The sequence below is a fragment of the Podarcis melisellensis genome, assembly GCF_964234715.1.
Source record: "Podarcis melisellensis genome assembly, chromosome: 11".
NCBI lineage: Eukaryota > Metazoa > Chordata > Lepidosauria > Squamata > Lacertidae > Podarcis > Podarcis melisellensis.
This window is the reverse complement of record NC_138543.1, coordinates 45,545,456-45,568,704: the sequence shown is the minus strand read 5'-3', so window position 1 is coordinate 45,568,704 and position 23,249 is coordinate 45,545,456. Positions and strand designations below refer to the sequence as shown.

The window sequence follows — 23,249 nt, the reverse complement described above, 5'->3', positions numbered from 1 at the left end:
CTAAGTATTTTTAATAAAAAAAACCTGTTTAACCACATCAATTAACAAACATGCATACATATGTTATTGTTTTAGTTAAATAAAAGTTTAAATTGTTATTAAGGAAATGACTATTTTTCTCCTTCCAGCAGAAAGTACAGCAGAAAAGTTGTCCAAATATAAACAATTAACTTATTAAACCTCACAATAATTTCATAATTATCTGTCTATGTATTTCCAATAGTATAACCAAATCAGTAGTTTTGATATAACTGTAAAAGCTACTCGGAAAATTTAATATCCAAAAATGAAACCTTCATCTGGTTGTAAATATTAAGATTATACCAGCAATAATAAGTCTTTCTTTGAAAAAATTATTTAAATCAAGTCTTACTGACTAGTGATTTAAATCAATTTGATTTAAATCAAATCCACCCTGTTTGATAGGACAAATGAGATGGGGTTTGCAGCAGACTCTGGCCTAGACTTTTCTTGTCATATCTAGATAAGAGCCCATACATGTGCATGTAAGAAAGTCCCAGATTCACCCCTCAACACGGGCTGCATATAGCCATTCAGCTCCTTGGCTCTCTTTTAGTTGTTTATGGCTGGGGTCCCAAAACGTTCTGAGAATGGCTTACAAAAAATGGCGACAATAAAGTCATATTAAAATGTAGGAATGGAAATAACTTGGTGTCCATATGATGCCAGGAGTACTAAGACAGTATTCCCTATACTTCACACCAAGGTTTCTCTTCTGCTGCCGTGATTGCTCTTCACCGCCATTCCCACCTGCTCAGTGTCATACAGTGGAACGAATAGCGTGAGATTTAATCGGAACCAAGCCCTTATCTGACAAAGTCGGGCTGCTCGGCAACTGTGCTGTGGCTTGTTTGCTAAACACACTTGACCTCGCACTTGACTTGTCTCGACTTGGCCAGTTGGTTGATAATGCAGAGGTATCCTCAGATTGTGTTACTGCTGTCGCTTGGGTGAGTTTAGCCAGTGGATGGGGATGAAAGTTCTGGGAAGGCCAAATGGATCTGTTCCAATGATCTTTATCTTTGGAAGTTTGCAGTGTTGTTTTTCTAGAAAAAGAGGTGCCAGAACTCACCATGAACACCTCCCTCGTTCTTAGAATGGCAATGGTGCTCACCTGAGAGATGCCAAAACTGGGGGGGGGGGGGAGCCCTGGATGTTTGTTCTTCCTGGTTGGCACTTGGCCTGTTCTGAGTATGTTTCCCATGAGAAGGAATGGTTAAAACAGGTATGGGGAAACCCTAGCCTATAGGTCAGACTTGAACCGGCAGGCTATTCCTCACAAGCCATGCCCGCCTGTTCCACAACTAACATTGTCTGCAGAAAGTCAAGATAGCACTTCTTTTCCATATGTTGCAGATGGGGGGGTTGAGGCGTAAGCCATCTCCAGGGTTCATGACAGAGATGAGATTCAAGTTGTGGATCTATAGTTCAGCTCTTCTCTACTCCAGCTTAGGAACACTGGAAGCTGCCTTATATTGAGTCAGACCATTGGGTCCATCTAGCTCAGGACTGTCTACACTGACTGGCAGCAGCCCTCCAAAATATCAGGCAAGAGTCTCTTCCAGGCCTACCTGGAGATTCTGGGGATTGAACCTGAGACCTTCTGCTCACAAGGCAGATGTTCCTCCACTGAGCTATGGCTCTTCCACTCCCCAGCTTACTAAACAATGACTACAAATTTCACCCAGGAACATAGCTTATATGGCATCATGCCCAAGAAAGAAAGGAAATCAGTGTTACCTGCCACTGTGACAGAAAGAATACTCCACTCCATGACTAGCTGTGGAGGCAGTTGTCCATGTGCAGATAACGGTTTTGAAGTCATGCGTAATACATATCAAGTTCTGAGGCGTGTGTGACGGATCTGGAATTACAACACAAATGAGGTTGAACATGAATGTTACTGAACAGTATCATTATTATTTTTCCCTATAGATAATTGAACATTAATGTAGAAATCCATGCTCTGAAATCTGAAATAAAATCAAACTCAAATCCGACATTCCTGTTTACAAACACATTATCCAACAGGAGGAAATGAAGGACAGTCTGAAACTTTAAAAAACACTTGCAGCTGATTAGCAGTCTAGCCAAGATGCTCAAATATTCCAAGCACATTTGAAGCATATTTACACCATGGACAAGCTGCTTGGATAGTCATTCCCTGTCCTCCAGGAACCCTGCGAGTTGCAACTGTGAGGGGGTGCTAGTGATCACTAAGCGATAATACTCAGCCCACTTGCCATATTCCTTTAGCTTCCAGGATTCTGTGGGGAAAGCTGTAATAAAAAACAATTATTGAACAAGTAAACACAGTTCTAATTATTTTAGTGTCTAAAGTCATGGTGCTTTAAAGGAATTTGACTTGGAGGAAAATGGCCACACAAGTACAGAATTATTCCATGCAGGATTGGGCAATATATGGGTCCCACCCAAATTTCCAGCAACAACTGTGAGTGGCTGTGTTCCAGGCCTGGCTTCCTAACACCCTGTGTCACTGCCATTTACTGAGAAGGAGAGGGGCAAGCCAGTGGGGAACTCGGTGCAGTGCAGGTGCAGAGCCTGAGCCAATCCAACCCTCCAGATGCTACGTCAACACCATTCCAAACTCCATTTCCCCTCCCCTTTTCGGTAACTGGTAGCAACATGCACCACTGGGAAGCCTGGGAATCAACACAGCCCAAACCATTCCTGCTGCTAAATTCAAGTGGATGGGAGGTTGGGGTTGGGGGTGGGGCTGGGGAAATAGGTGGCAAAAAAGAGGGGAAGGGGGTGCCCCAATGTTACAAAGCACCCCTGAGAAGATACCTCTGTTTTGGCCTGGAGAAGAGGACTCCATCACATTCCTAGCCAGCTGATTTGTAACACCTGGTACGCCCAGGCGATTGTCTCCTTCCCGTGTAAATCTCTGATCATCCTCCCTTATGTGTAAATTTGAAGTAAACAAAAGAACACTAGACTTCTTCTAGAGGTGTTAAGCCATGGTATGAGAACCCAGTTCCAGTGGGCATGAGGCTCCCATCAGAAGAGTTTGAGAGATAGGTGGATTTCTCTCCCCCTTACTCACCTGGAAAGATGCATTTTTAAAAGCCATAGTTCAGCTGGTCAGAACATGGGTTAGGGTTGCCAATGCCATAGTTGCAGGTTCAATCCCCGTAAGGGACAGCTACATATTCCTGCATTGCAGTGGTTTGGACTAGATCAGCGATTCTCAACCTGTGGGTCCCCAGATGTTAACTCCCATCATCCCTAGCTAGCAAGGCCAGAGCTCAGGGATGATGGGAGTTGTAGTCCAACACCATCTGGGAACCCACAGGTTGAAAACTGCTGGACTAGATGATCCCCAGGGTCCCTTCCAACTCCACAATTTCAATTTAGACAAACTGTTGCTGACTGGCACCATTTTAAACCTTTAATGTCCATCCACTGCCAGGACAGCAAGCTTCTTGAGCATTTAAGGTGGCACTTTTCTCCTTAGAAAAGCTTTGGGCTCCTTTAAAGAGGCCTTACTTTCCCCCTCACATGAACATTTCTTGTGGAGTCCCACCTCAATCTCTGTCTTCCACCCTTTGCTTTCTTTCACTCTGTCCCTGAATGGATCTCCATTGTACCACCAACAGTTTCGTAAGACTTCCAAATGTGTCCCTGGGGCTGCAAAGGGTTGGAAGTTGTTGCTTGGACTCTAAATACCAACCAACACTGGTAGCTAATAGGGGAGGGGGGGACCACGTTGCTATATTGTAGCAGAAGCCGCAAACCACCAAGCCACAAACCACAACCAAAAAGTAGAATAAAATACAGGAAGTATTTTACTATCTGCTTTATGTGTAATCTCATCTGTGTGCGCCAAAGTTCCTTTAAGTTTATCTAGAACTGAAACTTTCTTCAATTAAAGGAACCAATTGACTATTTGTACCTTGTTTAAGAAAAAGTACAGTGGTTAATTGAGCAGCTCTCAGCTCCCATTCTACATATAGCCCCAACCCAAATTAGTTCAGTATGGTTTTAATTGTTTTTAGAGTTTGTAGAAATGGTTTTGTTTCTAGAATTTGTTTGTGTCTGTATATAGAGACAGATATCATTTTAAGATTCTTGCTGCACACCATCAAGATGTCCTCGGGCTTTGATGGCCTCGGGCTTTGAAGTGGTTTTAAATTTGCAAAATAAAACAGAAATAAAATGCATGCCACTATAGCGAGGAAGGCTTGTGACCTGCTGTCAATCTGCTGCCTAAATTCTGACTTTGATTGCGTACACTCCACCAGCTTAAAACATAGCTGGGTATGGCATGATAAAAGTCTGTGATTTCATCAGGACAAGTTATTCGTTGTTTACTGTTGTAATAATTGTTTTCTCAGAATTTATCTGCTGTACCATGAACAAAAATAACATTATAATTAATAAATAAATAAAACATAGCTGGGCTGTTCTTTTTCTCCATTGGGATTGCATCTGATTTAGGGGGGAAATTCATCAAAACACAGTATTCCATATGGATTGTGGCTGACATTGTGTGCCCACTGTTTCCCGAACCAGAAATCAAAGCACACTGGATGCAAAGTAAACAGGAGCATATTCACAGCCAATCAATGGACCCTTGGCTCTTCCTCCATAAATATCGTTATTTATATTTAAGCCAGAACTGGACCAGTTAACCCTTCAAATATAGGATGCCTTCACATAGAGAATTGCCTTCTGTAAACTAGGCCACATGGAGACTTCTGACATGAAGCCAGGAAAACCATTTTGTTCAGTTTTGTTTAAGAGCTAAAAAAAGAGTGTCCTTTATACCCATGAGGACAGCTGCCTGATCTTTTCAATATGTTGCTACAGAATGCATTCACCAAGCATCTCAACCCAGGGAAACGGCTGGACAGGAATGTGGTTTGGCTTCTTGCATCTTGTAAAATGCCTCATTCCTTTTAAACACAGCTAGAAGCTTGACTATAATCCAAGTGGTCAATCTTCAGCTGCACTGAATAAAGTTTCATGGTTTTGGGGGGGGCAGGCTGGGAGTAAAACAACTGAGGATGTACTGAAAGTTCACCTCGCTCCCCACGTAACTCAAAGGCTCCCACCTTGCAGCTTTTAGTTTTTTTAGTACTACAAAAAAGAAATAAGATAAAAAAAACACTGTAGTACAGTGGTACCTCAGGTTAAGAACTTAATTCGTTCCGGAGGTCTGTTCTTAACCTGAAACTGTTCTTAACCTGAGGTACCACTTTAACTAATGGGGCCACTGCCACACGATTTCTGTTCTCATCCTGAAGCAAAGTTCTTAACCTGAGGTACTATTTCTGGGTTAGCAGAGTCTGTAACCTGAAGCGTATGTAACCTGAAGCGTCTGTAACCCAAGGTACCACTGTAGTTGGTTTCCTTTTTCTTGTTTTCTAATGTTGATTATATTTTTAATTTATTACCCAGGTTTTCTTCATCTTCTATTGTACTTACTTATATTGCCTAAATCTATAAACTAGCCAGGCCAGTGGTTTTCAACCAGTGTGCCATGGTACCCTGGGGTGCCTTGAATGAGGGTCAGGGGTGCTGTGGACAACACTGGCCCTCTTTCCTTCCCTCCCTCATCTGATGCCCTCTTTCATCTCTGCCTCTCATAGGCTTGCACAGCTGTTTGTTGCAGCAGCCCTGGCTACAGACTCCACAGGCGAATGGTGCCTCTGGCCAGGGGGTGCTGGTTGCCAGGAGCTGAGGCGGCCTCAGAGTAAGCAAGCAAGCGGGTGAGGGAGCCCAGCCAGCCAGCCTGCAGCCCTTGCTGTTGGGAATGACCAGACAAGTCCAGGGGGACTTGTCGGTCTCCTGTGGGGCAGTGTGAGGAGACACCTTTCTTTGGTGCAGGAGGAGCAGCTCAGAGACCCAAGCAGAGTGGAGAGGAGAGGAGACTGAGGAAACACTCCACAAGGGAGGGTGTTCGAAAAAGGGTGAGAGGCTGCCAGCTCTGCAGGCAAGGAGTGACATAACTGGGCTCCCGAGCCCCACAGGGGTGCTGCAGAAAGAAGGCAGAGTGGTACCTCAGGTTAAGTACTTAATTCGTTCCGGAGGTACATACTTAACCTGAAACTGTTCTTAACCTGAAGCACCACTTTAGCTAATGGAGCCTCCCGCTGCTACCGCGCCGCCGGAGCCCGATTTCTGTTCTGATCCTGAAGCAAAGTTCTTAACCTGAAGCACTATTTCTGGGTTAGTGGAGTCTATAACCTGAAGTGTATGTAACCTGAGGTACCACTGTAATTGGTCAAGGGGGCCGTGGACTCAATAAGGTTGAAAACCTCTGAGCTAAGCAGTATCTCCAAGCTCAGAGGGAGCCAAGGCAGTCTTAAGCATATCTGGCAGTGTGGTGCAAAGCTCCCCCACGTTTCCCAGAGTTTTTTAGGGAGGACGGCGCTGCCGGTGGGGCTAGAGGAGGCAGGCAGCAGCTGGAGGGTGGCTCCTCTGATGGGGAAGAGGCGGAGGCTGGATGCGATGCCTCCCAACTCAGCTGGTCGCTTTGTGCCATGGTGGGCACGGCAGATGAAGGCGCTGCTTTGGTGCAGCATGGCAGAGGCGGGTGAGGGCAGCGAGCTGATGCCAGGAGGCGCTGCGTCCAGCCTCTGTCTCTTCCCTGGCGCCCTCCAAAACTTGGTGCACTGGCGCCCCGCACCACTAGGCTCTATGGGTAAGAAGCCCCTGGAAGGAGCACATCTCCAGACTGTGGATGCTGGAGAAATAGGGGAGGTTAGGGCTGGGCAATATCAGCTTTTCAACATCGCAATGTATCACCAACTAAACATCTCACAGGACAGCATATGCAAATGTTTTACATAAAAGAAAAACATGCATATTCCCCAAAATGAAGGCTTTTCTTCGTCTCTGAAAAAGTCTTCAGAGCTCAAAAGCAAGCTGGCAAGAGAAGCAAAGCATTACCTCTAATGTACAACTGACCACATCATTAGGTCTTAAAAATAATCCAAGGCACCACAATGAGTCACTACCAATTACATGGCTTCCCCACAATGACTTTTGATGTGCGCCGTGCAATCCAAGTAAGGTAGTGAACTCGGTTGAACTCCTTTTCCTCCTGGCATTCAGATGCTGTTGGTGCCACGAGGGGCACAGCAACCTTGGCAGCTGCCGTCCACTAAACCAGACACACAGAACATGCACGCATGCCCAAAAATCATTCAAGACGGAACTGGGCTTTCCATAAGGTAAACTACACAAGCCACATGAATGGCCACAGGAGGGGAGGGTGATCTTGTGCTTGAATCATGCTTGCTGGTTTGCCACAAGTATCTGGTCTGCAGGGATGCTGTCTTAGATGGGCCATTAGCCCAATACAGCAGGTTTTTCAAAAAGAAAGAAGAAGAAGAAGAAGAAGAAGAAGAAGAAGAAGAAGAAGAAGAAGAAGAAGAAGAAGAAGAATAGTAGTAGTAGTAGTAGTAGTTTGGATTTGATATCCCGCTTTATCACTACCCGAAGGAGTCTCAAAGCGGCTAACATTCTCCTTTCTCTTCCTCCCCCACAACAAACACTCTGTGAGGTGAGTGGGGATGAGAGACTTCAGAGAAGTGTGACCGGCCCAAGGTCACCCAGCAGCTGCATGTGGGGGAGCGGAGACACGAACCCCGTTCCCCAGATTACGAGACTACCGCTCTTAACCACTACACCACACTGGCTCTCAGCAGATTTAAAGGTAAATATAAAGGGACCCCTGACCGTTAGGTCCAGTCGTGTACGACTCTGGGGTTGTGGAGCTCATCTCACTTTACTGGCCAAGGGAGCCGGTGTACAACTTCCGGGTCATGTGGCCAGCATGACTAAGCCGCTTCTGGCAAACCAGAACAGCGCACGGAAACACCGGTTACCTTCCCGCCAGAGTGGTGCCTATTTATCTACTTGCACTTTGACGTGCTTTCGAATTGCTAGGTTGGCAGGAGCAGGGACTGAGCAAAAGGGAGCTCACCCCGTCACGGGGATTCGAAACACCGACCTTCTGATCAGCAAGCCCTAAGGCTCTGTGGTTTAGACCATAGCGCCTCCCGCATGGTCTTAAGCAGATTTAGGGGACGGCAGATTTCATCTCAGGAGCTGCTGACTTGGCTGCCCCATTTAGTGGGGGAAGAGGAGATAAGGTGGTAGAGAGAAACCTACATGTCAGGGGAGCCATGTACCTTTTTAGCTTTCTGTACTTCATCTACATTTCATTATAAGGTTATTGCAAATCTGCACTTTTAAAAAAATCTGGGCAAAGTATATCCAAAACATCTACATCCAAAAAAGATTACATGGAACTTGAAAATTAAGTGGCTTTACATTGATTTTCTTATGCATTTATTTATTCAACTGGTGATACAGATCAAAAAGCTATCAAGACTATACTGAATCTCTGCCCACTTAAAAGCCTCTCAACCACCTTCCCTACAACTCCCATTAAATTCCTGGCTCGTAGCATTATCCACCCTCTTTCAATATCATCTTTACAGTCTTTTTTTCTTTTTAAAGATAGTCTTTATAGTCTTATGGCCTAGAACCTTGACTTTTGAAAACAAACAAGGAAAACAGAGATTCATTCAAAACTGCAAACCCTACATTGCAATGTATGTACAAAATGTAATGAGAGAGGGAGAGATATCAGATTATACCAACCTGTTTCCTGACACTGGGCCAATTGGTTCAGGACACACAAATGCACTACTGCCAATAGACAGCAGGGAATTTGGTTAATCCACATTCTTCTACAATTCACTATGGAGATGGAGAATCGGTCACTTCAAGCAGCAAAGATCATCCTCTTTCACACAGACAGGCTCTAAAAATTGATGAGAGAGAGAATGAATTGTAGATATTCAGGCAACGTCACTAGTTTATATACTTGAAATACACACAATGCCAACGGATTGCACAATGCCTGTACAATTCTGGACAGCAGCCTGTGGGGAGAAAAATGTTTAAAAGCAGGTATTGGAGCCTATTTCTGGCTGGAAGCTGCCTCACAGGGAGAAACAACTTTAGACAAAATCTGTTCCTTGTTTGTCAGGGAACTGCCATCGGAGAGTCAGGTGGTGGAAGGGCTCAAGGAGGCTAGGAGAGCTTCGGATGCTGAGGAAGGAACCAGTAGGGGGAGAGGGAGAGTTCCTGCAGAAACTCAGGCAGAGGAATGGCTCCAAGATGCTTCCAGTGAGAACAGCGGGGAGGGCTCAGGACCTCCGCTGGGGATGCCTACTCCGCGCAGGAAACTGTCACGCAGAGAATCCAGAAGGAGAGTTTCCGTCAAGGAACTCTTATGTTGGCGTAAATTCCGGAAGCGCCCACTGACGGATTCTGCCAGCGATTGAGGTAGCCATGCACCCATGGCTCCACGGACTGGGAGAGTTTAGGAACTGATGGCAAAGTTTTGAGGGCTTAAACGCTTATGCACGAGCAGCCCCCTTATCCCATTACATTGTTGTCCACTCAGGAATTGTTTCTGCAGAAGCAGCAAGGCAAATTAGTACCAATTTAGCGCAGGACGATGATGTGCCAGGGTTATGGAGGTAGCTTTTTTTTAAAAAGTGTTTTCATTTTAATCTTCTGTGATGCCTGATGGTTTGATGCCAAAAAAAAGAAAAGAAAAGAAAAAAGCTGAACTGAACAGAAATCACCTGGTATTACCGGAAGAAGTTTCCCATTATAAAGCGAAAGCCAAAGTGGGCATAGATCTGGTTACCAGACAGAAATAAATAATAATAAATAAATTTATATTTATACCCCGCCCTTCCCAGTTCAAAAACTGGGCTCAGGGTGGCTGCTAACAAATTTAAAACACTTAATTGTAAAAGCAGCATAAAATACAGTTTAGAAACATGAATAACAATAAAATTCAAAATTCAGCAATCAATTTAGGGGAAATAAGAATTAGATAATCTCCAGGGCTAGCTGGCTGAATTGGTCCTACTTGGGACAGCGAGGAGGCCAGGGGAGAATTAGCTGCAGGGTCTCAGAGTGGGTAATCTTCATAAAAGGGGAGGGGGAGGGAAGAAAAGGGAAATAAAAGAATACAAATAAAAGAAATGCTGCTAAATTGGTTCAAACAGTTAGTGTTCGTATTGAAAAGGCATGACCCTGAAGGAGTCCATTTATTAGAATGGGGAAGCTGGGAACCACAGGGAGGCAGAGCGCTCCTGTGCTGGGGGGTCCTGCTTGCAGGTTTCCTACAGGTACCTGGGTTGGCCACTGTGAGAAGCGGATGCTGGAACAAATGGGCCCATTGGCCCATACAGAACCATAGCATCACAAAATTGTAGAAGGGACCCCGAGGGTCATCAAGGCCCACCTTCTGCAATGCAGGAATCTCAGCTAAAGCATCCATGCCAGATGGCCATCTGCTTAAAATCCTCCAAAACACCCACACACAGAGGAAGCTGCATCATTACAGACCAAGGCATAGGTCTGTAAGCCTGGCCCTGTCTACTCTGACTAGTTTCCTCTTTCCAGATTCTCAAGTGGGATCTTTTCCAAGACTTCTTCCCACGGAGCCTCTGGCCTGATTCAGATGAGGCAAGATACTCACAAGTATTGTGTGCTCTCCCCGCCTCTTTTTCTCCCCACATCACCCCACCCCGTACAACAATTAACCCAGGAAAATTGTCACGCAACCATCCAAACTAGAAACTGGCATTGGCAAGATCAGAACAAGTCAGGATTTTAAAACAAGTTCAAACTGTCTAAGCCAGGCATCTCACGGAAGAGACCAGGGACTTTCCTCCAGTGTAGGAAGGTGTCTTATACGGATTCAGACAACTGGTCTATCTGTAACCTAGGGGTAGTCTAGTCTAACTACCAGCACCATAAGGAAAAACAACAGAAGTAAAAGCATTCATTGCAAGCATTGGTTGCAGTGGAGTGGCAAGCTAGCTGCATCGTAGTTGCTCCACTGTGTTTATTCTATTTTACAGTAATACCTTGGATCTCAAATGCCTTGGTTCCTAAACAAATCAGCTCCCTAATGATCGAAACCCGGAAGAGACTGTTCCAGTTTTCAAATGTTCTTTTGGAAGCCGAATGTCTGATGGGGCTTCCTTGGCTTCCGATTGGCTTTAGGGCCCTGGGGGACTTGACATCTTTCTGCAGGGCCTGCAAGACAGAGCTGTTCCACCAGGCCTTTGGCCAGGGCACAGCCTGGCTCCCTCCTTTGGCAATCTTCACAGAACTTTAGCCTAATGGTTGCCATCAATTTGAGTTGAATTAATTTTATAATGAAATGATTTTAGAATGTTGTACTGTTTTATTGTTGTTAGCCGCCCTGAGCCCGGCTTCGGCTGGGGAGGGCGGGATATAAACAAAATTTATTATTATTATTATTTAGGAAGTTCCTGCATCCAATCAGAAGCTGCATTTTGGTTTCCAACCGTTTTGGAAGTTGAACGGACTCTGTTCGACTTTCAAAGTATGACTGTTATTTTCATTTGAACTGAACAACACTTCTAAACCAGCATTGAAAGAGAGCTAGAGCAAGTCAGCCTTCTGACATATTCAAACACCTTGCCAGGCTGTGCCCCTTTTCACAAACACCAAACATAGGGACATGTCTTATTCAAAGTCAGGTCTGGCGAGCTCAGTATTTGTCAACACAGGCTGGTACCATCTTTCCAGAGTTCCAGGCTGGAAGCCTCTCCCAGTGTTTTCTGGTGATTCCAAGGATTAAATCTGGGACATTCTGCATGCAAGCTGCACCACTGAGCTACACCCTTCCCCAGAGACACAACAGTTGGAAGGGTGCAGGAAGAAACCTAGCACAGAACTGTGGCAGCTACTGGACCCATGTGGGAACAGGCAATTTCTTCATGATCCTCCTATTAACACCAAGGGGCAGGAAGGAAAACAGACACAACATAATTCTGAGGGAAGAAGGGTAAACATCTGTTCCACCCGCCCTACTGCCTCAGTCTAAATTCTCCCATGCTCTTGGTTTTTAAAAAGAAAACTAAATGCATCAGGAGATCCAATCCAGTACTTTCCACATCACATCTGTTTTGACCATCCTTTCTAAGACTGCACTACAGTGCATTATAAAATTTTATGCGCAAGGTATATGTTTACTTTTTAACACCATTGCCAGCAAAGCAAGTGCACTGTGGTTGGGTCTTCTGGGCCAAAGCATTTCTTTGCAATTAGTTGAATCAGTCTTTGGCTTCAAAGAGAGTCATCTGAGCAGAGGAATGAACATTATGCTATTTTTAAAAAGAACCACAGCTTCATAAAATTCAATTATTTGGCAGCCCCTCCATTTGACCACACTCATTTTAACCCAATGTCCCCTGCAAATTTTCCAAAAGCAAAAAAACTCTGGACCTCCTGTTGCTCCTCATAGGACAACAAGAGTTTTTCTAAAGGCTAGAAAAAGGCTGGGGAATGTTTTGTCTTGCAGAGGAACAAAAATGGTTATCAATATTTTTTTACAAAGACTGCAGAAGGAAGCAGAAAGCAGCATTCAGCTCTGCAATTATATATTGCAAGAATGCAACACTCAGACCCATTTTTAGATCCACTTTAGAAAGTTCAGATAAATTTCAAAGTCCATTGGGTATCATCAGCATGAACAAACACATAGCAGTGCCCTGTTGTTCAAAGCAAGATGCCTAAGGCCAGATGCATGTTTGACATGACCTGGAATTCTCCCTAAAGTATGGAAAACTAGTGCTGCTTACACCCAATATCTTTAAAGCACCTTTGAAGCAAATCCTTTTCCCCAAGGAATTCTGGGCACTGAGGTTTACGATCATATCATGCTTCCTTTACATAATGTTAGTTCTTGCAATGGGAAGCAGCTCTCCAACCTATAAAGCAGAGATTTTCCCCCACCCTTCTACCTGAATAAATTGGGCATAGAGAAACTGGAACCACCTGCATTTTTTTCAACACATGAAGCTGCTATAGAAAGTCAAACCACTGGACCACGTAGCCTAGAGCTGTATTGTTCCAGCTGAGGGTTGACCTTCCAGTTCTTGGGACCAAAAAGCCCTTCCCAGTCCCCAAATTCAAAACTGTTAATGGGAGATGCTAGGGCCTGGACTTTGGACATTTTGCAAAACATGCACTCCACCTGTAAACTACGGCAAGCACTGGCCAGCTGCAGCCCTGAAAACAGAGTCAACAAACACACCACATTGTAAAAGACATCGTTCAAGCTGGATGCAATGCACATGCTCTTAGCTTACCTTAAGGCAGATCACAGAATACATTCAAAGCACCAAGAATGCAGCTTAAATAGTAACGGGTTCCCCCAAAGAATTCTGGGAGTTGCAGCTTGTTAAGGGTGTTGAGAGTTGTTAGGAAACCCTTCATCCTCTTAATCAGCTACATCTGCCAGAGTTCCCCCCTGAATAACTTATTTGGGGGAAGCCATGGTGGTTTAAAGTGGTATCGTAGTGCTTTAAATGTAAGGTGCGCATGTGGAGTTAGAAGGGAAAATGCTAAGTTGCCACAGGGTGGTGATTATGTGGCTACCTCCTCAGCAGAGGAAGCAGCAAAAACAGCCTCTCCTAATTCACTGTAAATCAGCCAGAATGGGATGCAGTTGTGATGGAGGAAAAAGGTGCAAGCAAGGAGGAAAGAACCTTCTGTAAAAGGAGGGTATGAGTAGTTTCAGACTCAGATAGCTTCTTGAGGAAAAAACTATGAATACATACCCCCCCCCTCACTCACACACGTGGCACAACTGATCTGTTATCAGGAATGGATAGATGCCAATAATATTTTCAGAAGCCAGGACGAAACTTTAAGGCGCCCGTCACATGGGGTTTTCCAGATCTGTTTCCTGAGCCTTTTGGCTGCAGAAAGCTGGAAACCTGGATGGCGTGGGCACTTCAAAAGTTACATCATGTCGTTTGTATTTTTTTCCTAGCTAATGGCTCCTGCCAAGCCAGATAGTACTTACAGAACATAGCTACAATACATGATACTTCAAGCGGGATATTTTTCTGTTTGCTGAAGCACAGACAAGATGAGGCAAGAGTGAAATAACTCATCAGGTGCGTGCTGTCACTCAGTGCAGCAGGTAGGCTTTGAATATATGCTTTTGAATATATATTTGGCCTCAGCACAGCGTGTCTGAACAAGAGCAGTTAGAAAGAGAAATTCAGCCAACCAATAATGAACTTGTGTTGCTATTTACTTGCTTTTTTTAAGTGCTTGCCTACACAGAACCTTAGCACTGGATACAGGGAGCCTGCTTTTTAGCTTGACAGTGATGTGACAAATGCAGGCTTGATTACAAGCGAGGCAATGCGATTAGCAGTCATAGAAACATGAGAAAGTGCTTTATAATGAGTCAGACCATTGGTCTGACAGAGTGCTCTCCCAGTCCTACCTGGCAATGCCAGGGAATGGTTCAGACCTCTTTCCCTGCAAAGCAAGATCATCTGCCATTGAGTTACTGGGCTTTGTGGTCTTGGGACAGTGGGTGGAAAAGACGACTGTGTAATTTTGCCTCCAACTCACAGGTGGTTTATACCCCTCAGGCCAAGATTGGCTAAATTTCTATGGTCCAAGTTTGCAACTATGGGGGGGGGGGCTTGCATGTTGCTGAGGGGGAGGGAGAGGGTGCAAGGCCATGAGTGGGGCCAAATGGGCAGGACCACCCCATAATCACCCACACTGTTCCCACATGGTGAGCAAGGCTGAGACCTGCATCCTCACTGTTGCATTTGTCTAGGCAAGTGGTTGAAGGCTATCAATACTGTCAACATGGCTACAGCCAAGGCCTGGTCTTTACCTCTTTTGGCTCATATCCTTCTTCCCATTCTTTCTCTCTTCTTGTCACACGGGAGCTAAACCATCACCATTAGGATGATGTGCACCACTGCTGTTTGACAACCACAGCTGGAATTCAAACAACCATTTGCAAACCTTGGTTTCACATGCAGTTTAGTGCCAACCATGGTTAGTGAAAATGGTGGTGACCAACCGTTGCAACAACATTTTAGTAGGGGAACCGTTGCATGACAGCACATGGGAACCCATGAGGCCACTGGGAGCTCCCATTTCCTTAAGCATACTTCAGCCACCAAGAAACATTACATATTTACTGGGCTCTTGCGTCTAGTCAAGAGGGAGAGCTGCAAAAAGCCCGATTCTCTAAACTGTTGGAAACCCAGCTCAGTACAGTTTATGAGATTTCAGGTGACATGGCTCCTCAACTTTCCTCATGGACTCAGGAGGCATGATGTGGTAGATAAATTGAACAAGAGCTGGAAAGACTAGGGTTCAAATCCTGCATAGCTATGAAGCTCACTGAGTGATCATTCTCCAACTGAGACTACCTCAGAGGGTTATTGCAAGAAAATGGGGGAGAGATGCTCAAGGAGTCCTGCTTTGTGGGGAGGGCAGGATAACACCCATACAACCTCTATCTATTTTCACTACTATTAAGGCAGAGGAGTTTGGTTTTCTTTAAAGAATCCCTACACACACCTACACCCCAAAAAACCCAGCCTCTCTTTTTCATAATTCAGCCCACACTTACAACCTTTACTGAGGACTTGGAAAAACAGATAAATAAAATATGTAAGCTGTAATGAGCATATGGCACTGCTATCAGTACAATACTACCTGTCAACTCAACACCAACAAGCACCACATTTATCACAACGGTTCCTGCGCAAAAACAGCCCATGACAGCAATATGCCGACTGAACACACAGAGCAGTTTCCCACTCAGCTCTGACTCACAAAAGCTGTTGAAGGCTAGCAAGAGACAGATGTGTAAACTATAGAGGAAAGGGATAATGAGCAGCCAGGGCCACCAACATACACACAGTGCAAGATACAGAGAGAAAGATCGATGATTGATTGTAATGGGTGGCTAGTCCATCCTAGTGCCTCACTTTGGTCCTGGCTCAGAAATAAGCCAAATAAAGTTACTGCCAAGACATACCAGAGAATATTTCAGCTTATTTCTAAGCCAAAGTCACACACTCAAAAAAGCTAGGCCTACTTAACCCCTTCCTCTAAGCATCATTTACTGCCCCCGTGCAGTAGCAGCAACACTCCAACCACAGGGGAAAGGGAGATCTCTCTAACACACCTCTATGGTTTCTGGTAAATTGTGCAGTGGTGTGGCATGACAAAAGGCTGTGGTTGCCTTGAGAAATGTCTTACTTTATTGTTTTTATTCATTTGTATCGTCTTTTGTATTATATGTTATGTATATTTGTCTATGTGAAAATTAATAAAGATTTTCTAGAGAGAGAGAGAAATGTCATTTCCCTCAAAGAGCTGCTGACATTACACTAGATCTTGGGAAAACCATGTTTCCTCAAGGCTACTGGACACCTTTCATCCTGGCCCCAGAGAGGGGATACAGAGGAAACTCTTCCTCTCCACCCAATGGGATATTGTTTTTTTGCCACCTCCAGGCTGGCCAGTAAGCGGTGTTATAGGGGGGCAGAATTTGGGGTTGGGGGTTCAACTTGGGGTAAGCCAGGAATTCTTCTCTGGCTCAGGTTTAAAATCCAATCTGAAAAATTCAAGGCTTGAAATACTTACCTCTCAAGCTTATTTTATTGGAGTCCTGGGTTAATGAGTTTTCCCTGACATCTCTCATTTCTGCCAAGCCTTTTAAAAAAACTGTGTTGAGTTGGATAAGAAGGTTTACATTTTTCTTGTATCCGCGTTATCTGTTTGGGATTACTAAAAGCAGTACATTCCACAGGCGGATAATTAGGGAGTCGCATACAATAATATTTATCTAAGACTGTGTTAGAAGCAGAGCATTTCTGAGGGAACAGGGCAAATTCACAAGGGAGGAGAGCTCAGACCGAGTGCACATAAACGTCTCTCCCTGCAGGGATTTCTCCCCCCTCAGCAAACCTGCTGCCTGACCCATAATCCGAACCTGCCCTCCAAGTGTGCCAGAATGAGTCAGAAGACTTATAGGGGGCCCCCAGGAGAGAAAGCTGGTGTGCGTCCATCTTTAAAATTACATGCTTGGAAAAATCACCCTCTTCCTTCCCTTTCCCAAGCAGTTCAGCTCAGGGCTGCCAAGTCGATCCCACTTGCAAAAAACGTGTGTCAGGAAGCCACGACCCATCGCAGGGAACTACTGCAGTCTTCCCCGGAATAGAAAAAGATAGACTTGAGGCTGAAATGAGGGGTGGTCAGGGAAAGGGTTGGGGCCCATAAAGGTTTGCTTGCTGAGAATACCTCAATCCGATTCCTGAATACACCACAGATATGACCAGGGGAAACATTTCTCCAATCAGCATGGCACAGAGTCAGACCACTGGCATCTAGCTCAGCACAGTGGTACCTCGGGTTAAGTACTTAATTCATTCAGGAGGTCCGTTCTTAACCTGAAACTGTTCTTAACCTGAAGCACCACTTTAGCTAATGGGGCCTCCTGCTGCCGCCACGCTGCCGGAGCATGATTGCTGTTCTCATCCTGAAGCAAAGTTCTTAACCCGAGGTACTATTTCTGGGTTAGCAGAGTGTGTAACCTGAAGCGTATGTAACCCAAGGTACCACTGTATTGCCTACAGCAGTGTTCCTTTAACTTGGGTCCCCAGCTGTTGTTGGACTACAACTCCCATCATCCCTGGCCACTGGTCCTGCTAGCCAGGGATGATGGGAGTTGTAGTCCAACAACATGAAGACTGCTGATCCACAAACACACCCATTTGTCCAACCTGAGCAAGTTCTGAAAAGAAACAGCTCAGTGATAAAATGTATCCATGCTCCCATATTCCTGTAAGAGTTTTGCAATTGTTTTTGAAATGTTTCTGGATTTGTTTCATTTTGTGATTGCAAAAGCCAGAACTAAGGGTCGCCATTTCTCACATTCCTGAAAGGATCTGAGCTGGCACCCGATATAGTTAAAGGAAAAATAGGTGCTAAGACCAGAGATGCTATGAAACCCTTTCAGAAAAGTCTCCCATACGAAAGAGGATAATATAGAATTGCATGCAGGCGTATGTATCGAGTAGACATTGTTTCAGCAGGAAAAGGAAGGTACTCAAGAGATACAAGTATCATATTACACATCCTGTTATTATTGCCAGCATAAAAAGCTTCCAAAATTTCCCCCTAATTAGAAGTCCACGCCAGAAGTAGCGCACATTTCTGGGAAACTAAAGCAAATTGCCAATTTGGCTGACAGCAACAATAACGATACAGAAATAGAAGAGGAACTTGTTTTCTTAAGAGCAAACTGTGCTGACCTACAGCTTTCAGCCCCCGACTTCCATCACATCAAACTTGGTTTTGTGCTCTAAGCTGTCAGGACAATGCCTTCCCTCTTATCTTTTATAATTAAGAGATTGTGCTACTTCAAAACAAGTCCCCTGGGTAAAAAAAAAGGAAAAGGCAATTCTACTTTACCACCTACATTTTCCTCCTTTTTTTCTGCAACATAGTTCAGTCATTTGAGACAGAATAAAAGTTAGTCAATCAAAAAAAAACTGAAATAGAAATAATTGCTCCACTGGCAACGGAGTACTGACTCTCAAAGAGGCTCATTGAAAGAGGTTTTAAAAGAAGCTTTGCGTGTGCATGAAAGCACAATGAAAGTACAATGTGATCATGCTCATCACGTATCATCTAGTTTGGTCTTAAGGCTAAAGAGAATCAGGGCCAAGCCCCTGTTTAGTCACGCAACTTACTGAGCAACCTTGAGCCAATTATTGACTGCATTCGGACAATCATCTCTCTGCTCCATAAGCCAAGATATATGTGTGAGCCTTTTTGCACACACACCCAAGTCTCTTTATAGTGCAAGCAATCAAACCAGAGAGATGCTAATCATAGTTTCTCTAGCCAGGAAACCATGGTTTGTTTCAGACTTTCTGGGAGGACCAAAAAGGCAGAGATATGATGATCTGAACCAGAATACTCTCCCATATCACCCCCAGTAATTCACTTTGCAGTGGTGCTAAAAGAGCAAAACCACTTACGATGCTGTCAACTACTTGGAGGAAGGAGAGAGAGAGAGAGAGAGAGAGAGAGAGAGAGAGAGAGAGAGAGAGATTGGTAACTTATTTAACAGGACAAGCTAATATTCCAGAACTTATTTAACAGGGTAAACTATCAGGCCCCATGAAAAAAGTGTGTGAATTTGGCTTGTTCTGTTACCATACTACAAGCCAGACATAAGTCAAAGTGGCATACCACTTACCTGTCGTCACAACAACAACCATTTATTACCAACCATGCAGTAAAAGAATCCAAGGGCACATTTTTGGAATGAACTGGCATTCACACAACTTGAGGCCACCGAAGCAGACCTGGCCAAAGCCATTCGCTTATGACACAAACTCCAAAACATAGCCAGGACAATAAAGCAGCCCGAGTTAAGCAACCGTTTAATATTTTACCCAGCATTTTCTCGCTTTCCTGATTTCCCCCCTTTCCTTCCCCAGTGTTTCCTGTGAGTTAAGATAAACTAATCTGTCACCGGGCTTGTCTCTGACAGAGGATCGATAACAGCTAATTATAGCCATGATAAGACAATCTGCCTCAGGTCCCCAGGGAAGGGTGATTGACATGCAAACACACAGTTGCTAAGACCAGATGTGGAGGGGGGCAGGGGAATGAGAGCAGATGGCCCTAAACCTAGCACCTGGCTTACATCAATAAGACACCCATGATAGCAGGGCAATAGTGGGCTCTTCTTGTTTTATCTTTAAAACCAAATGGGTCAGACAAATGAAAGGATTTGGCAAGACAAGGATTTGGCAACCTGGGAGCCTTTTGTGTGTAGCCCGAGGACACATTGCACAGCCCTGTGGTCTTCTTTCCCCAGACTCCTCAATGGACAGGGCATGCCAGGCAATTTCTCTCCTCTAAAGATTACAAGTGGGACACGGGTGGCGCTGTGGGTTGTTTCCATGTTTCCACAATGTGTTTCAACCATTTATTAAACTTCTGAGTTTTCCGGGAAAGCAGGATTGAGCAGCTCACAATCAAAATCCCTGTGCATCTCCCATCCAAGCACTGATGAGCTTTCAACAATGCTAAGCAGAGTTAGAACTTATGAAAACAATATTGTCATTCCAGTCACTCTTCTCCCACTTAGTCCAATTTAGATTAACTTCTTCAACAGTTTTCCAAAGATTAAGGGAATGGAAAAAAGAAGAAGAGAGAAATAAAGAGTGTATTCTATTCAAACATGCAGATTATAAAAGAAATAGCTTTCCCCAAGCTTGGCTAGCCTAAATAGATAGGAGCCAAGCCTGGAGAGAGTATGTTTTACAGTCAATAAATCCTACATCTTTTTACAACTGCAAAACTGTTGGAACGTGTTCCATCTACACTGCAGTAAACTAGAGGAGATTCAGATTTGATCAAAATATTGTTCTCATAAAGTAACTGCAAAGTTATCTCCTCCAAGGAGGTACATATATGTTCAAAACATGTCAAGATCAGCTTGATAAGAATCTCACGTGTATCCACTGTCTTTTTCATCATCTTTTTGAATGATGGGACTTTCCTGATTGTTTTGTTGATTTAAAACATTTTTATCCCAACTTTTCTGCCTCAATGTGGAAGCAGCAAAAGGCAGCTCAAAAGATTTAATCAAAGATACAAAAATTACAAACTAACTCACAAGATTAATCAAATATACAAAATTTACAAACTTTAAATTTGGAGAATACAATAAAATAAAACCAAAATACAAAAAGAGATCAAGGCAAGACACCAGCTAATGGAATTGGATCATTCCACCAGCAAAAAGCCTGGTGGAACAAAAAGACTTAAATTTTGTCCAGAACATCAACAGGGAAGGAACCAAAACGGTGGTTGCTATCTACAGATAAAGAGTAAGAGAAAAAATGTACAGGGATGGAAGTGAACTAGAACTTACATCTACAGCAAGAAGAGTCCTTTCCATTAGTTGCTTCCAACCACCTACGTGGACAAAAAGCCATCCTAGCATAAAATGATGAGTGCCCACAAAAATAGTTTGAAGGCTGGCTGTTAGAGGTGTGTCAGGTAAGAACTAAATAGGCCACTTCTCTTCCTCTGAAATTAATAAATGAACAGTGAAAAGAGAAGCTATTGAAAACTAAAAAGGAGCTATTATTCAACTTCAGGCAAGAACTGGAAGTTCACAACTTTTATTACTGCTGGGTGAAGCAGATGGGGAAAGGGGAAAGCGTAGAATAATAGAAAACAATAAAGCTTAATAAGAGAATACTTCCATAAATCAATCAACAATGAGGTGCTTATGCCCAGTTCAGGACTTCCTCAAACATCTCTTGAACTCTAGTCTCCTTCTGAATTTACTCCCTGGGCTTCCCAGCCACTGCCTCTTTTGCAGAGAAAAATTTAGAATTATTGTGCATTGTGTACAATACATAGATATATCAGATTGGGGAACATTCAATCTCCTATCAGTATTTTTTTTTTTTTTGTAGTGCATATTTTTTGCTGTTGTTCTGTTTTGGTTTTTTTACATGAGTATTATTTCTTTTCTTCCTTTCTCTGTGCATTTGCAATTATGTACTTTTTAACCTTTCAATAAAGCATGTATGCAAAAACACGTACACACACACACACACTTCTGGAGGGCCTCAGACTCCTGAGGCCTAAAATTAAAGTAAGTGTGTGTTTTCTGGGACACTAACCCAACTCTCAAGCTTTAGAAGAGAAATAGGACAGGGTATCTCAGCTTGGCTCCTGAAACCAACCAGAAATGGAGTCATGAGAGAGAGGAGCTACTGCAGCCAGAAATTCCAGAACACTCCCTGCTTTTCCCCAGCTTCCAGGTTAAGCAGCACAGTACTATCATAACATTGGGATGCGGGTGGCTCTGTGGGTTAAACCACAGAGCCTAGGACTTGCTGATCAGCAGGTCGGCGGTTCAAATCCCTGCGACGGGGTGAGCTCCCATTGCTCAGTCCCTGCTCCTGCAAACCTAACAGTTTGAAAGCATGAAGTGCAAGTAGATAAATAGGTACCGCTCCAGCAGGAAGGTAAACGGCGTTTCCTTGCACTGCTCTGGTTCTCCAGAAGCGGCTTAGTCATGCTGGCCACATGACCTGGAAGCTGTACGCCGGCTCCCTTGGCCAATAAAGCGAGATGAGCGCCGCAACCCCAGAGTCGGCCACGACTGGACCTAATGTTCAGAGGTCCCTTTACCTTTACCTTTTACTATCATAATAATGCATTATATTTCATGTCATCCACTTCAGGCAAAAGCCTTGGGGAATGATGTATAGTAAGCGATGGAACAATCAAAGCATTCAACAAACAGTCTGTAAGAAAGCTAAGCTGGCTCCACTTCAGTTCTGGCACAACCTTATAAAACTAAAAAGAAGAGGAAATTAAGAACAATAATGAGAAAGTGCTTTATACTGAGCCAAGTCTTTGGTCCTTCTTAACAGAAGCTCCAGAGTTCTAGACAGGGTTCCAGACAACCCTACCTGGAGATAACAGAGATTGAACCCGATAACTCCTGCATGCAACGTGCATGCTCAACCACCAAGCTACATTCGTTTCCCTGGCACCATCAGTTTAAGGAGAGGATAAAATATACCGTATTTTTCGCCCTATAGGACACACTTTTTCCCCTCCAAAAATGAAGGGGAAATGTGTGTGCGTCCTATGGGGCGAATGCAGGGGGGAGGCAGGCAGGAAAAGCTCCCAAAAGCCGCACACAAGCTCCGCGCGGCTCTTGCGGCTTTTCCTCAGGAGGGACAAGGGGCTGACGGGGCCAGTCAGTCCCTTCTCCCTCCTCGTAGAAAAGCGCACAGGAGCCGCGTGCTCCTTAAAGGGTGCGCGGCTCCTGTGGGCTTTTGCGGGAGGTGGGGGTATTGCTATAGCCCCGTGACCCTCTCCCAGCTGGAAGGGTAACGCGTGGCTATGCCAGCAGCCTCTTTAGCCGCGGGCCACCTCTCCAGCCCAGAGTGTGTGCGCAGGGCTAAGGAATAGCCCCGCGACCCTCTCCCAGCTGGAGAGGTAACGTGCGGCTATGCCAGCAGCCTCTTCTGTTCCTCCTCCAGCTTCGCTTGAAGGGCGCTGCGCAGTTCTCCCTCTCCGCGCAGCGCCTCTCCTTCGCTGAACAGGTGTTGCGCAGAGAGGGAGAACTGCACAGCGCCCCTTCAGCCACGCGCCTGCCTGGAAGCTGGAGGAGGAACAGAAGGGTCTTCCTCTGCATCCTGAAGCCTGGGGCGAGCTGAGCTCAGCACACCCCAGGCTTCGAGCTTCGTGGTGGGAGCCCAGTGCGACTTCGCACTGTATAAATTGTGTATAAATTGTGT

General features: G+C 44.6%; 1 protein-coding gene across 4 annotated transcripts in view; it reads right to left on the bottom strand.

Moving 5' to 3' along the window:
- LIFR (LIF receptor subunit alpha) overlaps nucleotides 1-23,249 on the bottom strand; it is a 95,010-nt gene that overhangs the window by 45,070 nt on the left and 26,691 nt on the right. For all 4 annotated transcript variants that reach the window (XM_081929618.1, XM_081929620.1, XM_081929617.1 and 1 more), the window contains exons 2-3: nucleotides 8,662-8,824; nucleotides 1,762-1,885 (exon numbers count right to left, since the gene is read on the bottom strand). In XM_081929618.1, coding sequence (XP_081785744.1) covers nucleotides 1,762-1,885; nucleotides 8,662-8,746 — 209 coding nt within the window. In that variant the 5' untranslated portion in view covers nucleotides 8,747-8,824. The remainder of the gene's footprint in view (nucleotides 1-1,761; nucleotides 1,886-8,661; nucleotides 8,825-23,249) is intronic.